The sequence below is a fragment of the Mirounga angustirostris genome, unplaced genomic scaffold, assembly GCF_029215605.1.
Source record: "Mirounga angustirostris isolate CCGP_5_RB_7025 unplaced genomic scaffold, mMirAng1.0.hap1 SCAF_2, whole genome shotgun sequence".
In the NCBI taxonomy this organism is placed as follows: Eukaryota; Metazoa; Chordata; class Mammalia; order Carnivora; family Phocidae; genus Mirounga; species Mirounga angustirostris.
The window spans coordinates 163300664-163322573 of record NW_026991710.1 but is presented as its reverse complement, the minus strand read 5'-3'; the positions used below and the strand labels follow the sequence as shown (position 1 = coordinate 163322573).

The following is a 21910-nucleotide window of genomic DNA, read 5'->3' as shown; positions in this document are numbered from 1 at the left end:
TCTCACAAGAGAAAACAAAATTTGTCGTCCATTCTGTTGGTATAGCTCACCAGTAATTTCTCATCAAATTTAAATAGTGTTCCTATACCCCTCCCAAGGGTTTTGATGCTCATTGCCATGAAAATCTACTTTCCTCAGAAATTCATCAAACTACTATGTGTTTACAGTATCACAGAAATTCCTGAAAAAAATTTCCTTTTCCAAGTTACTTTTATATATTATTCCTATAAAAGGACCAGACTCTTCTTTAAATGTCACAACTGAGAAAATCATGTGTGCTGACTGCAGATAAATGTTTTGTACCTTGTTAATTCTTCTATTGATTAAGAAGTGTTTTATAAACCAGAACATGAAATCAAATTATAAACTTCAAGTTCCTTCTTTTACTTTTAGCTGATAGCAAAGAATTATATCAGGATAGAAAAGCATAACTGCTACAAGTGCATAAAACATAGCTAGCACTAAAAGACACATTGACTTTCCCCCAAAATTGTACAACATTTTATTGTAACAAAAATAATTAGATGCATCTCATAGCAATATATTATCATATAGGTACACACTGAGAAGGATAAATTGGATAAACTGTAAAACAATATCTTACTATACATCCAATTAATGAGTAATTTTTGGAAAAAGAAAAAGATATAAAATCATCCCTTTTTATATAATTCTATGTTTTTTTCCAGAGACTTTATAGACAACACAATCAAGATTTAATTATAAATTATTATAATTCTATCCTTAACATTAGAACCTGTAATGTAAAAATTCCAGTCATATCTTGGTAGGCATTTGCCAAATGAAATCAAATGTTTGTCATACATGGTTTTAAGCTTGTACAATAATATTCAAATACTGTATACTGCCACGGGCCCTTCTGTCTGATTTCACACATTAGCTGAAATATTTTTAGTAAACTTCCATTTTTTCACCTGTTTAGTCTCTGTGTTATCACTTCTCGATACATAATAGAGATGTAGATGAGCAACAAAAAGATGACAAAGAAATCATCTAGAAAGCCTAGAATTCCAAACAGGGCTTCAGGTACAAAATCTAGAGGTGATATAAGATAGAAAAAAGCTCCCATTAAACAAAGTATTATCCTGATGCGGAACATCCAGAAAAGGCCCCCGACTGAAAACATTTCCCTGAATGCATGCCTCAGTAAAGTGGGTAGATCCATAATTCTTTCCATAATCTGGTGGGGGAAGAACAAGATATGATTTGTCATCTAGTATGTCAGGTATCAATATATTTTCTTACAATGTGCAAACTCAGTAAACATGAATTAAGGAATTTCACATATTTTCTAGTTAAGCATTTTATTTAAAAACAGATCTTTGATAACTAGGTTCTTCTAAAATAGATCTTACTGCAAATAACTGAAAAGCAACTAAAATGTCAACAAACTTAAAATACAGGATATAGTGAGGCAAAACTTAAGTCCTCTCTAATTTGAATTAGTAAAATAAACCAAATGAAGCACTTAGTGTATATAGGATTAGAGCTTGAGGCTTGAGCTGGGTCTGGGTTTAAACTCAAAGTCAATCTCTTAGTAGTCAGGTAACCTTGGGGAAAGTTGTTTAACCAAATTGAGATCGAGCAACAACTAACCAAGTTTGTGTCACAAGGACTATTAAGAACTAAAAGATACTGTATACAAAAGACCTTTATACATTGCCAGACAATATAGAAGTAGTATACATTAAAGACACATTAACTTGGATGACTTTGATAATCTAAGAATAGCAATAAAACGAAACGGACTCCTTCCTAGGATGTTTATTTGGTTTAGCTGGAGTTTAAGTGAATTACTAATTGCCAAAAGATTTTTGGAATGCCAGACCCTACCTTTATGAAAATGATTATGTTTCTGAATATGTACAAAAACATCAATTACTAGGTTTTTACATAGTAAGCATAATTTTCACAGCCGAAAACAATTACATAAATTTTTGAAAATTGAGGCATTCAGAGAAATTGGAACCCTCACACATTATTGGTGGGAATGAACAGCCTCTTTGGAAACAGTTTGGCAGTTCTTCTAAATGTTAAACAGGATTACCATAATATCCAGCAATTCCACAATGAGGCATATACCCAACAGGAATGAAAATATGACTCCACACAAAAACTGGTACACAAATATGAATGGAAGCATTATTCATAATAGCCAAAAAGTGTAAACAATTCAAATGCTCATCAACTGACAAATGGATAAACAAAATGTGATATATATCACTTGGCCATAAAAAGCAATGAAGTTATGATATATTTCACAACATGGATGAACCTTGAAAACACTATGCTAAGTGAAATAAGCCAGAGACAAAAGGCCATATATTATATGATCTCATTTCAATGAAATGATGAATATCCAGATTAGCCCAATCTATAGAGGCAGAAAGTAAATTAGTAGTTACCAAGGACTGGGGTGAATGAGAAGGGATGCCAAAGCTTTTGGGATGATGAAAATATTCTAAAATTGGATTATGACAATAACTAGATTATATTTACTCTGAATACACTAGAGACCATTGAATTATATAAACAGGTTGCCCTTTATGATGTGTAAAATACATCTAAATAAAGCTGTTAACAAAAGAGTACTAATATCTATTTGTATAACCTTGAGCAAGTTAGTTTATCCTCTGCCTGCAAACTTTGCATTTGTTTTGTGTAGTCTGTTTGGACTATATGGTCCTGTGTAGTAATGAACTACCATGACTTCTCAACATAACTTCTTTCACGATCTCATTTGTCAGGGGCTGGTAGATACAGAGAAACTGACCAGAGGAAGAAAGTCACTTCCTGTGGTTATTCCACTGGGCACAGTTCAGCTCTAATTAACAATCTGTGTAATTACAATATGTCCAAGTATGTATTTTGTTTGTTTCACGAGTGCCAAGTAAGTAGAGAGGGAAGTGGAGACAAAAATGGGAAGAACTGAGCAAGTGATAAGGAAAGAGTTTTATAAACTCCACCAGGTAGTCCTGTAAATCCTTTTTGGAAAACTGATCACAAAACACCAAAATGGTCTTTTTAGAATCAGTTCCTATGTTAATTTTCTATTCTCTACTGGAGCAACTAACATTTAAACCAAAACAGCAGCACAACTTTCACAAGTCTATGGTAAGTTGTTTTAAATATTCTAGGGACCAGCTAGTGTATCTTTTGAATACTTTTCTGTCCTTTATCAGAGCTGTTCGTTCACTTCTCATATCATTTATACAAAATCTATAATAAGTAGATAAGAAGTATGAAATGGATTACTAAGAAATGTTTGTATATTAATCACATTCTTACTCCAACTTTGGATGAGGCAGAATATTATAGTAAGAGCTAAATGTCTCTATTACACTGTAATTTCATCACATACCGGACTCGTCAAATATCTGACACCTACCAAAAATTGAGCAATGATATGCTTCACACCTAAAAACAGGAATGAATATCTCAAAATGATTTTTTTTTCTTAAGTTCAGTGGTAGGTCTTGAATTTGGAACATGTTGATTTTCAAAGAATCATCCTACAGATGACACTGGAGGATATGTAAAAAAAAAAAAATTGCTGGATGAAAAATAGCAGAAGAGGCCCCCAAATAACTGTGAAGGACAACAATGATTGGATTAACTTTCTTTTTGTTTAAACATCTAGAAGATTTACCCGTTATCCACAAAAGCTGAAACTGTATGCCCTTAAATGTACATGACATCACAGTGTAAGAAATACATGCAAGGAAGCACAAGAGTACACAAGTGTTTAATACTGAAGCATTTTAATAGCTTATATTCTTGGCTGAGAGTAGTAGTATCAATTCTTAACCATAACTCATTAATTTATTCAACAAATATCAAAGGCTTACTGTATCCCAGGCACTGAAACTGGTGATGAGAATATAGCAGTGGATATATAAATATAGTTCTTGCCCTCATGAAGCTTTTAGTCTACTGAGAGAAAGATAATGAACAAGATTTGAGTATGGTTTGTGACAAATCTACAAAGGAATGGTGCAGAGGACAGTGATAGAGAATACCTTAGTTGATCAGGGAAAGCCTCTCTTAGGAAGGTCTACTTAAGAACGACCTAAAGGGGGCGCCTGGGTGGCTCAGTCGTTAAGCGTCTGCCTTCGGCTCAGGTCATGATCCCAGGGTCCTGGGATCGAGCCCCGCATCAGGCTCTCTGTTCAAAAGGGAGCCTGCTTCTCCCTCTCCCACTCTGCCAGCTTGTGTTCCCTCTCTCACTGTCTCTCTCTGTCAAATAAATAAATAAAATCTTAAAAAAAAAAGAATGACCTAAAGGATGAGAAGTCAGCCATGAGAAGAGCAGAGGGACAAGCATTCCCAATAGAGGGGTCATGTGTGAAGGCATTAAGATGGGAAGACTTGGAGTGTATTTTGAGAGCTGAAAAGCGGCTGGTGGAGGTGAAGCATTTTGGGTGAGGCTTGGGGAGGCACCAGGTCATGTAGGGCCTTGTAAACAGAGGAAGGAGTTGGAACATTATTCCAAAATATTGGAAGTTTTAAAATACAAGAATATCACGGTCTTACTTACGTTTTCAAAATATTACTCGGGCTGCTGTGCAGAGAAAAAAGTCACAGTGAAGAGGCCATTTGCAGTTATTATCCTAAGCAAGAGATGATGATGGCTTAGGCTAGTATGATGGCTACAGATACAGGACATTTTTATGAGCTAAAAATGACAGGATCTCCCAAAAGGAGAAAAGAAATGATACAACTTATTTATATATCAGATGAGGGGAATGAGGGAAAGGAAGAAATCAAAACAGCTGAGTAAGACAGAAAAGAATACACTGAGTTGAGGAGGGAAGCAATTCAATATTGTACATACCATGTTTGAGATGACTATGGAGCATCCAAGTGGAGATGTAAGCCAAGCACTTAGACATATGCTCTAGAGCTCAGAGGAGAGGTCTAGGCTTTCCATATAAATTTGTATTTACAATATTGATTTCTGAAGTACATACTTAGTCATGCACACACTTCTAGAATTCTTTTGTTAGATTTTGAAAAAAACTGGAATGAGCCAGTAAAATGTGACAGTTTTTAATCTATCACATGCCTTTTTTTGAGGGGAGGAGGTCAACTATTAAATTAATGTGTTCTTTAAAAATCAAATGCTTTTGAGTAACTAAAATGACATAACAAAAAAACCTCCCCAACACCTAGAGTTACTTCAAAGAGGAGGTCAGGGTAAATAAAAAAGTGGAAGACACAATTGTAAAACTCTCCAGAAGTTCTCAGTTATAAGTTTCTCATTGGATAATCACTATTTTAGATTTGCACAGGAGCCGTGCTTGCTTTGGCAGCACATATACTAAGATTTGCACGGGAGTCAGTAATTTCACATTTCCCTCCAATTTTTCTTTTTTTTTTCTTCTGGAATCTCTTTCATAAAGATTTATAATGCCTTTTTTTTTGTTTAGATAGAAAACTGTAGTCCTTGGGAAAGCTGTAACTCAGTGATTGACAACAAGGATGAAGTTTATTTTGTTTTATTTAAAGATTTATTTATTTATTTGAGAGCGAGAATGAGAGAGAGAGAGAAAGAGAGTACATGAGAGCGGGGAGGGTCAGAGGGAGAAGCAGACTCCCCGCTGAGCAAGGAACCTGATGCGGGACTCGATCCCGGAACTCCAGGATCATGACCTGAGCCAAATGCAGTCACCTAACCAACTAAGCCACCCAGGCGCCCCAACAAGGATGAAGTTTAAAACTTTACCCAACACACATAAACAATGAGACTTTTTATAGTCAAAGAATACTTGTTGGTTAATCTCACCTTACCAAAGAGAAGTATCATTATACTCTAACTTTGTACCTGCTATAACAATACTTACAGATCTGGGCTGCCCTGAGAATCTCCGGTTATAATCATTAATATCTTGGCGCAATGATACAACATCCTGAGATTGGTCATTTTCACCAAATACTGTTAGCAGTAAAGTCACCTGTATATTACAAAAAGAAAAAATTGTTATACCTTTCTGCAGCATTTTTTTTCATTTTGTGTTATTATTCAATAGAATGAAAAAAGCTTCTAAATTTATATTTCACTCATTTTGTTTTTTTTCACTCATTTCTTTTAATAAAGGCAACATGGGGAGGAAAGTAAGTTATTATTGCCTTGTAATAAAATCCAATGCAAAATGTAATTTGAATTCCCATAAAATCAAATGGGTACCTCAACCAAACACTGGTTCTAATATTTTCCAGGTCACGCCAGGGATAGTCAGTAGTTCTCTGTTTGGGCTAACAAATATTTGAAGATATAAGAATGATGAGAAAATACTCAGGAGTGAAGTGACATAAAAATACATGTTTATCATTGTGAGAGCGAAAAATTAGGGATTTCTTTTGTGATTAAAATCATTATTCTTCAACCTCACTGGTATTTGAAATATCTTTGAATGCTACCAAACATAATACAGAGATTAAGTTATTGCAGGGACCCACTCTCAAGCACCCATCCCTACTATCATCAAAAAAGGTAATTCTTGATACTGATATATAATGTTAATACTTTTAACCTGGTTTCCTCCATGGTAGAGATAAGGATACACAAATGTCCCAGGACCCATACTGAGGTCATCTGAAGATGACAGTATCTTGAAAAATAAGTACATTTTAAAATATATCAATGCCTATAGAAATAGTCACTGTACAAGGAGATAAAAATGGGAAGGAGCAGTGACACATTTAGGTTTAAATCATCTAGCTGTTTTTATCCTTCCTCAACTCAGCTGTAAAACCTGGACTTCCCACTATGCAGATGCTTTCCAAACAGCCAAACAAAGGAGTGATGAAGAGCAGTAGGTGGTAGGGAAGCAGGTACAGCCTCTCTTCACAAATTTGCTAATAAAAGTACATCTTTCAATGACTAATAAGTGAGCACTTACTGTAGGCCAGGCACTGTGCTAAGTGCTACACAGACCCCAAAACTGAAGACATAGCCCTGCCCCCTGCTGACCACAACACCCAAGATAGAAGGGGAGGCAGACCTGTTATAAGGCGCTGGTGGTGGGGGTTATTATGACACTTGAGAATAAGGACTTCTGCCTCGGGTGCCCAGAAAGTGGAAACATAAGCTGGCCCTTGAAGTGCAGCTCGGGCCACTGGTATGTGAGCGTATGCATTCAGGAAGAGAAGTGGTGAGCATGTTACAGTCAGAAGCAGCAATCTGTGCACTACAGCCAGTGACACAGGGTGGGGAACAGGGAGCGGCCACCCGTCCTACTTCCAGGAGGAATTATTCTCTAGTTAGGGAAACAAAAGCTATTATATAAAAACAATTTTATCTCTACCTTTCTAGATTCTAGCAATTTATGGGTGGTCAAAAGGAGATCACCTGCTAATACATACATACCCCATTGAAAAGCCATGGATGGAGCCAAGAAGAGGGGACAGGTGTGAACTAATAATTCTTTAGTGTGAGACCCATGGCCTGGTCTCAGTGTTGCCGGAAGATAGCTAAAGATTATGAGAGGTCATACTGGCAAGTAAACTTCACCGTTGACTGACTTGTTTCACATAATCAAATCAGCCAGAGAGGCAGTACAAACAACAACAACAGAAAACCCCCCCAAAACGATTTTCCTCCTGCCATGTAATACAAAGTCAAATGTAAAAGAGGCAGAATTTGGGAATGTAGAAGCAAGGGGGAAAGAAGATAAATCCCTGAACCTCCCTCTCTACACCAAAAAATGAGGCAGTGATGCAGGTAAGTGGATAGCCAGAACAAAAGTTGAAAGAATGTGTGTGTGTGTGTGTGTGTGTGTGTTTAACAATACATGCTATATGGTTTTATTCATATAAAGTCCAAAATCACACAAAACTAGACAATAATCTTAGAGGTGCATGCTAAGGTAATACAGAAAATCAAAGAAATGCTTATCATAAAAGTCATTTATGGAGTAGCCTCTAGGAGAGGAAGGAGGGGGTGGAGATTTGGTCCTGAGGCTTCTGGGGGCTGCTGGCCAGTTCCTATTTCTTCATCTGAGGTGATTATCTAAGTGTTGCTTTGTGATAATTCAATGAGCAGTACTTCTATGTTTTGTGTGCTTTTCTGTATGTCTGTTATAGTTTACAAAGAATTTTAGAAAAATTGTTGCCTCTTCTACCATTTTGTTTCATTTTTTGATCTCTGTGGGTTTTTGCCTTTACAAAATGTCCTGTTCTTTTAATGGGGTTGCAAAGAGTAGCAAAAGTAAATATATGTGTTCAATTTGATATCTTTACTTGAAAGCTCTCTATCCTTTCTAGACTTCACTTTGCACACTGGAAGACTTCCTAAAGAGCTGCTGTCTTTTTACATTTCATAACTCATTATTAGAAAGGTAGGTATTTTTATTTAAATGAAAAACAAAATAAGTATACAGGAAATTATGAAAAAACTGTATACAACTGATAGAATGTTCTATTTTACTATATTTACTAATTAAATAACTAAGAACTTAATTTTCTCAAATTTTTCAGTATTTTGTTTCTCCAGTTTGTCCAAGAAATTGAGAAAATCTGTGATGTTTCAGTCTTCAGTATATGTTTATAAAAACTTATCATCTCCCTCCTGAAGTAGCTTCTATACTAACTAAAATAGTCTGATCTGCTCTGGATCATGTAATATGGATATGTCTCCAAAAGAGACATTAAAAAAATTATTATTCATCATATAAAGCCATCTAGACCCTCACTGGAGAAGGGCAGATTAAAAGTAAATTGAAAGGGAAAAACATTTTTTTATTTCAAAAGAAGTATATGTAGGCGAAATATTTGGTTAAGCCTGATTAGCTAGTTCAGTTATTCCTTTGCTAGTATTACAACAAAGACTTACTAGAATTTTGGGAAGGATTCATTTACCCTTTATTTACCATTTTTTAATATAACTGAAGGATTTAGAAGGGAATTTCCCTTTTTTGCTGTCTTTAAGATGTTAAAAAAAATAATGGAGTAACATTATAGAAGCTTTGGATAAACAGAACTTCCCTAAGATCCAGCAATTGCACTAGTAGGTGTTTATCCAAAGAATACAAAAATACTAATGCAAAGGGATTCATGCACCCCAATGTTTAGCAGCATTATTTACAATAGCCAAATTATGGAACAGCTCCAGTGTCCATTGACTGATGAATGGAAAAAGAAGATGCGGTATGTGTATATAATGGAATATTACTGAGCCATAAAAAAGAATGAAATCTTGCCATTTGCAATGACATGGATGGACCTAGAATATTATGCTGAGCAAAATAAGTCAGTCAGAGAAAGACAAATACCCTAGGATCTCACTCATATGTGGAATTTAAGAAACAAAAAAAGAAAAGGGAAAAAAAGAGAAAGAGAGGCAAAGAAAGAAACAGACTCTTAACTGCAGAGAACAAACTGATGGTTACCAGAGGGGAAGTGGGTGGGGGGGGTGAAATAGGTGATGGGGGATTAAGGAGCGTGCTTGTTGAGATGACCGCCAGATATTGTATGCAAGTGCTGATTCACTATATTGTACACCAGAAACTTATATTACACTATATGTTACCTAACTGAAATTTAAATAAAAACTTAAAAAAAAATCAAAACAATTCAAAAGTAGATACAGAAATGATAAAAATTTACAAAATGAACTAGCATAAATGATGCTTTCTGGATACAAACATTACCGTTTGTCTACAGATTGGACAACTGATTGCCCCAAGCCATGAACCATATCTCCAGTATGCAATAATGCAGGTACCTAATGAGGAAAAAAACCCATTAATACTGATGTTTTAAATTTTAAAACCCATGAATCCTCAGAAAGTTTCAAATATCTTAAATATTTTTATAGTATCATCTTATTTTAAAATATTTTTTATTTCATCCCTTAGGCAAATTCAAATCTAGTAACAATTCCCAGCCATTGAAAATATTTTTATTTAAACTATTAGTTAAGATAGACATTTTTATACAATCCAAAGCAAGCATGCATTAACTGCTTCAATGCTGAGACTTAATAGAAATATTGCACTTATGTAAAATAAACAAACATCATTGCAAATATGACAACCAACAAATCACAGTATAAATTTTCTGCTCCAAATTTGGTATATATGTTACAAAAACATCACTTCTATTTTTTTAAAGAATTTAGAAAGCCAAGTTACAGTGGTATAATAATAACTAAGTACCATGAGCAAGGAACCAAAGAATACAAAGATTATAGGCTGTCTGACCTAATAAAGTTTATAATCCAGTTTAATAATTGAATCAACTTTTGTACTGGACGGATTTGATTTTTCTGCTAGAAGGTGTTCATGAGCAGCAAAACAGCTTAAAGGAAAAGTTTATAGACCTCAAAAAGTGGCAGGTAAGCTAAGTGTAGAAGCACTAAAATTCAGGCCACTAACAAATGAAAAAGGAATATTTTATCTTATTCTATTTTATTTTTTTTAAAGATTTTATTTATTTGACAGAGAGAGAGCACAGGCAGGGAGGAGCAGGAGGAGGGGGAGAAGCAGAAGGGGGCTTGATCCCAGAACCCTGGGATCATGACCTGAGCCACCCAGGTACCCCAAGAAGTAATATTTTTAAATACTGTCTGATGTTTAAGGGGCAAATTCATTTCTTCTCTGCAGGACACCTATTTCTCATACAATTCAGGTCCCATTGTGAATTTGAACTAAGTGCTTTCAGCCTCCAGGATCTTTTGTTTTCTTACTCTTGTCTTAGCAACCTAGCTTAACCCTCCTGCATTCCTTATTCTGATTCTTCCAGATCAAATAAATGTCCAGAATTTAGAATAAGCAATGACAGTCAAATTGAGAAGATCAAGGTGACATAGTGAAATCAATCGGAAGGTAGTTAAATCTCAAACTGTTTACTATTAACTTTAAGTACAAAAGGAATGCAGGGAGGGAGGGAGAACTCTGGGATGCATCAGAGGGTAATTTGTAGATGAGAAAGGATTTGAATTGAACTTTGTAGGATAGAGAAGATTTAGATATAGAAAACAGGAAGTAGGATGCTCCCAGTTTTATGAATAGAAAGGAGCAAATGCCAGAAGTAGAAACAAATGCTATGTGAGGAGAATGGTGAGCAAACCAAGGGGCTAAGCAAAGGCTATCCACATTGGACATTACAGTGACTACGGGGAAAAACAGGTACGATGATTTAAAGATGAATTTAAAAGCCAAACAATATCTGGTATCTTTTCCTACTCTCAGAGTGCTGTGTTAGATAATATTTATTAATTTGAGTAATCTAATTTCACATAGAAACTCTATGAAAGCAAAACTTACAAATCTTGTATTATTATTAACATCCATAATGATGCCTCAGCTTTATCTACTACTTGTTCACTCAAAAATTCAATGTGTTTTGTCATATATTAACTTATTTAATCCCACATCTCAAGTACAGGTGTCCTTGCTTTGCAAATTATGTAATGGCCACTGACTGCACAGAAAAACTACGGTCCAGCAAATCAAATGCTCCAGTTCACACATATCTGCTATGATATGCTCAAGGTTTTCCCTTTTCTTCAGCTTTCCCCCCTATAAAAAGAGAGATCCACTTAAATAAGATGGTGGGAGAGATGACTCATTGATTTTAGTCTGGGTCATAATCTCTCTAAGTCTATTTGTAAAATGGGGTAACACTTCATAAGACTGCTGAAGAATTAAAACAATAGGGGTTACAAATGCAAGTAAGATGAAGTCAGTTGCTACTATTATTCTTAGCTCACTATAAAGGAACAGAACTTAGTTCCATATATAGAACTAAGCTAAGGTGCTCCTGATATATATACTTGAACTACTATTCAGAGAAACACATTTCTGTTTATGGAGAAGTTGAATGACTGGTTTTTTAAATCTTTGAACCTAGAGACAGTAAATAAAAGTATCTAACAAGTACGGCAGGCTATCAGAAGCAATCTACCCAATTACCTCAGACCCAGAAACCAAGAACACAATACAGCCATCTTTCAATTGACTGGGCTATCCACTCAGTGAATTACCTAAGCCGGGGATGGGAAATGGAGTTCACCTAGCCTGCCAAACCTCATTGATTCTTAACACCTGCCTGAAGTACTATGTTAAAGGATGGTTGAGGCCATATCTAGACTCGGAAAGAATGTCCAATTGATTAGGAATATCTACCAGGGCGCCCAGGTGGCTCAGATGGTTGAACATCTGCCTTCGGCTTGGCTCTGGTCATGGTCCCAGGGTCCTGGGATTGAGCCCCAGATCAAGCCCCGCATTGGGCTCCCTACTTGGCAGGGAGCCTGCTTCTCCCTCTCCTTCTACTGTCCCCCCTGCTTGTGCTCTCTTGCTCTCTCCGTCAAATAAATAAAATCTTAAAAAAAAAAAAAAAAGAAAGAAAGAAAGAAAAAAGGTATATCTACCAGAGGTTTGAGAGGCGGAAAAGTACTGCTTTCTCTGATGGCCATTTAATTCTCTCTATCCGGTATTTCATGATTTTGCTGCTCATTAGCATTCCCAACAGATAAAGATGGACACTGAAATGAGTGGTTTATAACTTGTTAGCTAACTTAGGGAAAAACCGTAGGGAAGAGGATGAAATTAATGGATGATGCAATAATGGGATTGGTCAATACTTACTAAAGGAGCATAGGTATAGAAAACCCTGCATTGCATGATATGGATTTCAAATTACTTATATCCCTAGTAATTCTATACAAACTCAAACAACAGATACAAAGGGGGAAAAGAAATTTAAAGGATCATTGTATGCTACGTTTTAAATTGTCTTAAAATGGAAAATGGGTACATTTTGGGAGCAATTAGAACCCTATCTTGAATACAGCCATTGAAACAGAAAGAAATACTATAAATAAAACAACAGGTCTAGTGAATGGATAAATGTTAAGTAGAGAGTAGTCGTAGAAGCTACTAATCACATAGCAGAACTGACCACAGGGTTTGAAGCTACATTTAAAATCTGGCTCTTTCTTTTAGCAGCTGGGTAACCCTTTGTAGAGTTTCTTAACTCAGCTTCAGTTTCCTCATATGTGGGATTCAAGGAGATGAAGGATGTTAAGTGTCCAGCACATAGTAGGCATGCAGTAACTGACTCTCCCCAATCTCATAGGACCGTAATGAGCAGTGACTATACGATATCTCATTCTTTATGAAATCTTTCTGGAGGGTCAGGAAAAACACCCAGAGGTAGAAAGCACCCCTTACTGATACTAGGCAAGTGTGCAATGTATATTCTCTTCTTGTCCTACTATATGATCTAGGTTCATCATTCTCTCTTACCACCCTCTGAGGTCATGACAAAAAACAGGCTAACAACTTTTGTGCTGATGCAGGGTACAATGGAGGTAAGAGGGCTAAAGGGAAGGTCTTGGGCAGGGTTCTTAAGAGAACCTTCCAGCCTTGGGAAGAATGAATAATAAAATGAAACTACCAAAAGGTGATAAACAATGAGGGATTCAGTGAATTCCTCATGGTATTCATATACTTGAATTACCATTCAAAGAAACACATTTCTGTTTATTAAGAAGTTGAACAACTAGTGTTTTTTAATCTTGGAGCTCACAGTCACTAAATGAAAGTGGCTAACAAGTAGAGCGGGATATCAGAAGCAATCTACCCCACTCACGTAATACGAAATGTGACATTAGGAATCCAGCCTAGTCACTTTCCCCCAATAGAGCATTGTTTGCTTACCACAAAAAAGATGCCCACAGTTTGTTTCAACAGGGAAGGCGGCTTGATGTAAACAGATTGGACAGTACATGTCAGTGTAGAACTGCTGTCGAGCAGCAGCAGGGGCATCCTGATGAGAAAATACGTATGCACAGTTATACAAAATTATCTCGAGGAATACAATTATACTTAAGGACACAGTCCAGAGTGCATAATCCTCATCAAATTTTAGATGTGCAGTAGGTTTAAAGTTTTCTAAGTTTGATAAAGTTATGAGGCTATATTATTGTTTTATTTAAGCTGCATGGTCTCTACCTTCCTTCCTGAACATGACATAAAGACAAAAACCTACATTAACTTCGGAGTTTCTCTTCCACTATGTTAGAATAAGTAAGCTATTCTGAGAAACTCAAGGCTGAGCTAATGCAAAAGCTAAAGAAATGTCAAACTGTTTCCCAAGTATTAGCTTTTAATAATTTTTAAATTTAAGTAAAATTAATTAACATATAGTGTATTATTAGTTTCAGAGGTAGAGGTCAGTGATTCACCAGTCTTATATAACACCCAGTGCTCGTTACATCATGTGCCCTCCTTAATGCCCATCACCCAGTTACCTTGTCCCCTCCATCCCCTCCCCGCTTTAACCATTTTTAACATTTTTCATTCATACATTCCTGACAAGTGTTGCATGTATGCTGTACCTCCCAAGGGTCCAGAATTAAACTTTCAAAGAAGAATACTGGTCATTTCGGAAGAAGGAAAATTTAATACACTGGTAACCTGGGCTTAATCTTTCACATGGTCAGATTAATAAATTTAATGTTCCTCAGTTATATCACTGTTGTGACTATAATAGGAATGTGGAATAGAATCACCACTACAAGAAGCATCCAGATATCAAAGGACCCACCAGAATGTATGATAGGAGGATAAGGACTTTATCTATAGGACTCATTGTGGTGACCCAGGAATTAGAAATGTACCTAACACTAGTATGTACTGTGTATCTCTTAAAACACGTATAAAAACCTATTTTTACAGCACCCAGCACACCTCTTATAAACAAAGTAGCCAGCATTAAGAACATCAAATTACAAAAAAAATTATAAAATTGGCTAAATATGAACCATTAATTGTAAACTGAATAAAAGATTTTTGTCACCCTAAATTAATAAACATAACTAAAAACCTATTTCTTAAATCAGTCCTAAAATACTAGAATATTCTATAAGCCATGGTCCACACGTTGATGTTACAGTCTTTTATATCATTTTCAATGGTGCAAAAAAGAAAAACATACAGCTCTTAATGTTCCCCTCTCTATCTTTGTCTTCATTATTATTCTTTGGAAATTAACTAAAACAAAACAAAACAACAACAAAAACCACTTGCCAGTGCTGTCCAACAGAACTTTATGCAGTAATGGAAATTTTTATCTGTGGGTATTGAGTACTTGAAAGGTGACTAGTGTAACTATAAAGTACTGAATTTTAAATTTTATTTAATTTTAATTTAAAATTAAATTAGCTACATACAGGTAGTGGCTACCATATAGGACAGCACAGAAAGGGCTAAGTCACTAGCTTTATTCTAACTAGAGCTAAATGCCATAACTGAGGAAGGTGTGAGGGAGGTGAATTGTACAGTGGTACAAAGGGATGTGGAAGATGCGACTCAGTGTGGGACTTCTGTATAGCCAGATCCATTCATGTAATGCCAGCGTGAATTTAAGTACCATCTTAGTGATCTAATATGTTAGATGGGAATGATAATTGTTGCCTTACTGACCATGTTTGTAGATTAAATAAGATAGCTGTAGGTGAAAGCATTCTGTAAATTATAAAACACTATCCCAGCATGAATTATTAATAACAGTAGCTCTGGAACAGATTACTACTAACATTCTTAAACTATTTTTGCATCAGTGAATTTAAGTTTTATGAAGGCAGGAGAATTCTTGTTTGTTTAGCTCACAACTAAATCCTCAATGCCTAGAACAGTGTCTAGCATATGGATGTTTAATAAATATTTGGTGAATGGAGAAACTGTAAAACACTCTTTGGAATTAAATTTTGGTTGGTGAGTGGGAAATCAATTTTTAATTTTTATTTTTTGATATTAGCTATTTTGGCATGAAGGTGTACAATATCCTACTTATTCCAGGCTTTATGAAATATATTACATTTCTGGTTCTTACACAGTCCATCTGGTTAAAAACACAGAAGAGAAAGAAAAGTTTTCTTCTTTCCCTAACTAGTTTTGCTAACTTTGACCACTGAAGAAAAAGAAGAGGAAAAAAAAAAAAAAGCCACCCCTTGTAGTCCTCTCTTTGTAGGTCTTCTGGGAATATGCAGGTCTTGGGGAAAAAAAAAAGTTTTTCCACTACATTTCATTAAAGCCAATTAGACAGTGATTATTTCCTCACAAATAAATAACAGGAAAACTGCTGGGGTTTTTTTGTTTGTTTTTTTGGTTTGTTTTTTGCAAATCAAAAGGTTTTTATTGAAAAATGGCCAGATCCTGCTCAATCCACGTCCCACCTCTGCACCCTGATAGCAACCAGTTTAGCTTTTTAACTTGTATTTTCTGATATTTACCTACATAATTAAAAGTCATATGCTTATACTGCTATTTCTTAATTTACCAACTTCAGACATTTACTGTCCTCCTGTTGAAATAAAGAAGGTAGCTGTATTCCAGCCCCATCCTCCTGCCCAGTATATCTGGAGCACTATTTTTAGGTAACTCAGTGATCAGCATTCCTATTAAGAAAATGTGGCTCTTCATTTCCCCCAAAGCTCTATCAGAACTGCCCTCCACCTCTCTTCCCCCACAAAAGTTCTGTCAGGTTCCATACTCTGTTTTGGGCTTCCTTTTCCCAGAAGTGTTCCCTCCCATACCACACTGCCCAGCTGTCTTCAGGAGCTCTCTTCTCCAGGGCTTTCTCCCATGTCTCTGCTTCTTGGTCCTCTGTCTCTGTTAGCTTACTCTCTGCCTTTGGAAATTCCAGTTGCTTCCTAAGAGATTGGTCAGAGGCTGTTTTTAAAGCAAGTTTTAAAAAAAAAACACTCACATAAAAACATCTGAGTAGTTAAGACTGGTCATTTACCTAATCTGAAAATATACAATCTATAGAATAATTAATAAAGCAGGAAATCAGTCCATGTTTCCAAAAAGTAATTGTTTCATCACAATTTCATATGCAAGGGCAATAATAATGTTACTCTTTATATAAGTGCACATATTTATATAACAACAGTACCTGTTCTGTTTGAAGCTGCTCCCGAAGCACCCTTACTAGCTCTTGGTTTTCTGGGTGAATGTTCTGATGTGCATTTCTGTTGAATAAAATATAATAAACTTTGAATATAAAATATTGCCAGATGAATCAGTTTTCTTTTTTTTTTTTTTTAAAGATTTTGTTTTTTTAAGTAATCCCTACATCCAATGTGGGGCTCCCACTCAGGACCCCAAGATCAAGAATCGTATGCTCTACTGACTAAACCAGCCAGATGCTCCGAATCAGTTTCTTTATGGGTCTGATTTTCAACCAAGAACTACTGATAACTTCATAAATGTAAATGATGGTATATAACTGTCTCGAATTCCAGGACCGAACATTCCAGGTTACTCTAGGAGGAGTTCTAAGATCACTGAGTATGGCCTGATTTCAGGTTCAACTGGCAAATGATGAAATCCAGAGGCCTAGTACCTTGTAGATTTGATGTAACTGCAGGCTTACAAATCATATGAAGAACAATTAACACATTTATTTCTTCTGTGAAATTCCTTCAAAATAAGCAACTATGGAATTATATTATTATGCATTTGAACACTTATCCATTTCTAATTAGATCTTTCCACCTATGAGGGGAGGGGTACAGAAAAAAACAGAAAATCAAACTGTAGCATATAGAAAAGCCCAAACCTAAAATACCACTAATATCTTAACATTAAGAATTAAAACAGAGACTCAAAGGCAAGAATTTAGTGGCTGATATAAAGGATGAGATAAGACATCTGGGTATTGGAAATCAAAAGTGGTGGTTAGGTCGCAGGGTGAGGGTGAAGATATCCATCTGATTCACAGCTTAATTCCATTTGGCTATAACAGCTTCTTCTAAACTTAAATATTTTTATTTTTTATTTATTTTTTTAAAAGATTTTGAGAGAGCAAGAGTGAGAGAAAGAGCACAGAGTGGGGGAGGGAGAGAGAGAAGTAGGCTCCCTGCTGAGCAGCGAGCCCAATTAGGGACTCGATCTCAGGACCCTGGGATCATGACCTGAGCCAAAGGCAGGCGCTTAACCGACTGAGCCACCCAGGAGCCCCTAAACTTGAACATTTTTAACAGCAATATTTTAAGTCCACAAAATCCCAGCATTACTCTATTATATAACAGCCTTTATTCTCTGGGTGAGCTAATACTCAACAGTGATAAAACCTCTAAATCAGGGGCACCTGATCAAACCCCAGAAGAGCCTGCTTCTCCCTCTCCCTCTGCTCCTCTCCCCACCTCAAATTAAATAAGATAAAATAAAATAAAATATAAATGTAATAAAGCTACTTGAACTCTATTTAAATACCTTAAATTTTGGTAGATTATTTATTTTAAATATTACTTTCTTGTGACTGAATAAACAGTCTCTGGAAGAAAGCTACTCTCTGGTGAAAACAATCTATCAGGGAACAGCACATGAACCATTTCACTGAAGTACCAGTACATATCTAACTAAACAACATTTCTCTATGACACTAGAAAACCACTCCCTTCTCATTGGAAAAAGATAGTTACTATTTTTCAGAGTATAGATATAAACCATGTAATTGGAAGGTCTTTCTTTTGGTTTCTTTCCATAAAGGAGAAGATATAAGATGGTAAAATCTGGTAGTACAATGTTAAAAAAGTCAAAGTATAACCAGAGAACATGAACAAACAGCCTGAGATGCTGAACATGGCCTATAGCTCAGGAAGTTAAATGTGATGAGCAACTATGAGTACAGAACCAAAAATGTAGAAAATAATGGGATAATTAAGACGAACTGAAAGCTAGATTAGATGGTCTTCAAAATGTGATCATCTAGGGGTGCCTGAGTGGCTCAGTTGGTTAAGCGTCTGACTCTTGGTTTCGGCTCAGGTCATGATCTCAGGGTTATGGGATGGAGCTCCGTGTTGGGCTCTGTGCTCAGTGGGGAGTCTGCTTGAGATTCTCTCTCTCTCTCTCTCCCTACTCATGTTCTCTCTAAAATAAATAAATGAATCTTTAAAAAAATGTGATCATCTCAGCTATGAGAAAATGACACTAAGTAGGTCTAAATGAAGTAAGATGTCAAGGAAAACAGTGGCTCTAATACAGAAACAAAGTACGTCATTTACTTATGACTTACGGTCCTTCGTTATTCTTTGAAATGAGAAACCAAAATTATCCAGTTATGTGGCCCTGGAAAGAAGCCAGGAAGCTCTAATATGAAGAAAGAAATGATACCCAAACCCTGGGTCAAGAAACAAAGTCTGAATCAAAGTTTACAAATGTGTAAGTCTGTGGTTTATAGGTTAAACTGCTTATGAAACCCTTTGGACTGGCTTTTGGTATGGCAACAAATGGCAACTATTCGTAAAGCTTAAGACAAAGAAATTTATCATAAGTATAATACAATGCTGAAGGAAATTAAATAAGAAACAAAAAAAGTGGAAAGACATCTTGTGTTCCCAGACTGGAAAACTTAAAATTTTTAAGATGTCAGTACTACCCAAAGTGACCTATTTACAGATTCAATGCAATTCCTGTCAAAATCCCAACAGCATTCTTTGCAAAAATAGAAAAACCCAGATCTTAGGAAGATGGCACACTAGGAGGATCCTGAGCTCACCACCTCCCACAGACACATCGAGGCAACAATTACCTTATAATATAATTCGCTCTGAAACTGACCACTGGGAAAACAGTTCCTCCACAGCTAAAGACATAAAGAGAAGTCCACATTGAGATGCGTAAGAGGAGCAGAGATGAGGTCAGGATTCAAACCCCTTGCACAGCATCCCACAAGTGGGAGGGCTATCACAGGCACAAAGGTCAACTCTGAAAAGGGAGGGGATGAAGCCTAACACTGGACACTCCCAGCCCTGGGGAACTGCACTGGAAACACAAGCCTTCATAAAGTCTAGCTTTGAAAATCAGCAGTTGAACTCCATGAGAGCTGGAGGGTTACAGGAAACCAATTCCCTGCTCTTAAAAACCCAATGTTTTATACTATCACTTGGTCTGAGAACCAGCAGAGACCAACAGTTTGAAAAGCACCTGCATTATACGTGAAGGACATTTATTAATTTTAGGGCATGTGTCAGAGAGGCAGAGATCTACAGACACTTTCTCTGGAAAAGGAAGTGCTGGTAAGGCGCCATTCTTCCTGCCTTCCTTTGGCCAAGGTAGCCGGATGGCCATGGGAGACAGTTCTGATACTCTCTACCTACCTTGCTAGCCTTGCTAGCCATGTTAGCCATGCTCGCCCCATCCCAGCATTCACCTATGGACCTGCCTTACCCAACCATCCCACCCTGGCAGGCACTCTTTCAAAATGGCTCCTATCCTGCTGCACCCAGTCAGCAGTCCTGGCTAGAACCAGCACCTGCTCCAAAGCAATTCCTGCCCCAGAGAGGGAGAAGAGCCAGGCCTGCCCACCAGCATGGCTGTACCAGTTGTGGCTGAGGCTCTCAGCTAGCTGTGCAGGAATCAGCCCCACCGACCAAAATGGCAGCAATACACATGCCCAGGCAACAAGTGAAGGGCACATGCAGCTACACAGAGAACACCACTGGAACACCTGATTCTAGTGACCAGGGAGGACTGTGCTACTGGGCCCCACAGGACACCTTCTACATAAGATAAATACCTTCAAGACCAGAAGACATAGCTGACATACTTAATACATAGAAACAAACACAGAAAATCAGAAAAAATGAGGGGACAGAGGATTATGTTCCAAACAAAAGAACAAGACAAAACCTGAAGAAAAAAACCAAACACAATGGAGATAAGTAACCTACCTAACGAAGAGTTCAAAGTAATGGTCATAAACATGTTCACTGGACTTGAGAGAAGAGTGGATGAACTCAGTGAGACCATCACAAGATAAAATATAAAAAGAACCAACCAAAGCTGAAAAATAGGGGTGCCTGGGTAGCTCAGTCGGTTAAGCGTCTGCCTTTGGCTCAGGTCATGATCTCGGGGTCCTGGGATTGAGCCCTGCTTCCAGCTCCCTGCTCAGCGAGGAGTCTGCTTCTCCCTCTCCCTCTGTCCCTTCCCTCTCCCGGTTTGTGCTCTCTGCTCTCTCTCGAGCTCTCTCTCAAATAAATAAATAAAATCTTAAAAAAAAAAAAGGCTGAAAAATACAGTAAGTGCAATAAAAAATACACTTGAGGGAATCAACAACAGATTAGAAGATGCAGAAGAACAGTTCAATGACTGGACGACAAGGTAGTGGAAAGTACCCAAGCTGAACAGAAAGAAAAAAGAATTTTTATTTTTTTAAAAGATTTTATTTATCGGGCGCCTGGGTGGCTCAGTTGGTTAAGCGACTGCCTTCGGCTCAGGTCATGATCCTGGAGTCCCTGGATCGAGTCCCACATCGGGCTCCCTGCTCGGCAGGGAGTCTGCTTTGCCTCTGACCCTATCCCCTCTCGTGTGTTCTCTCTCTCTCATTCTCTCTCTAATAAATAAAATCTTTAAAAAAAAAAAAAGATTTTATTTATCTGACACAGAGAGAGAGAGAGAGCGCACAAGCAGGGGCAGTGGCAGGAAGAGGGAGAGGAAGAAGCAGGCTCCCCGCAGAGCAGGGGGAGTTCAATGTGGGACTCGACCCAGGACCCCGGGATCATGACCTGAGCCAAAGGCAGTCCTTTAACCAACTGAGCCAGCCAGACACCCAGAAAAAAGAATTTTTAAAAAATGAGGAAAGGTCAGAGATCTCTATGACAACATACTAACAATCACATTATAGAGAGAAGAAAAAGACAAAGTGGCAGAAAACTTATTGAAGAAATAATAGCTGAAAACTTCCCTAAATTGGGGAAGGAAACAGACATCCAAGCCTAGTGAACACAGAGAGCCCCAAAAAAGATGAACCCAAGAAGGTTCACACCAAGACACATAATTAAAATGCCAAAAATTAAAGAGAAAATCATTAAAGCAGCAAGAGAAAATAAAATAGTTATATACAAGGGAAACCCCATAAGGGTATCAGCTGATTT

General features: G+C 37.0%; 1 protein-coding gene across 9 annotated transcripts in view; it reads right to left on the bottom strand.

Moving 5' to 3' along the window:
• Positions 1–360: 360 nt before the first annotated feature.
• Positions 361–21910, bottom strand: part of RNF170 (ring finger protein 170) — a 45293-nt gene continuing 23743 nt past the window's right edge. For 6 of the 9 annotated variants that reach the window (XM_045879933.3, XM_064585466.1, XM_045879934.3 and 3 more), the window contains exons 3-7: positions 16927–17002; positions 13686–13794; positions 9672–9745; positions 5865–5975; positions 361–1201 (exon numbers count right to left, since the gene is read on the bottom strand). In XM_045879933.3, the coding sequence (XP_045735889.1) occupies positions 932–1201; positions 5865–5975; positions 9672–9745; positions 13686–13794; positions 16927–17002 (640 nt within the window). In that variant the 3' untranslated portion in view covers positions 361–931. Of the gene's footprint in view, positions 1202–5864; positions 5976–9671; positions 9746–13685; positions 13795–16521; positions 16544–16564; positions 16682–16926; positions 17003–21910 lie in introns of those variants that run through there. The other 3 variants (XM_045879937.3, XM_064585468.1, XM_064585467.1) reach the window with 2 other exon arrangements.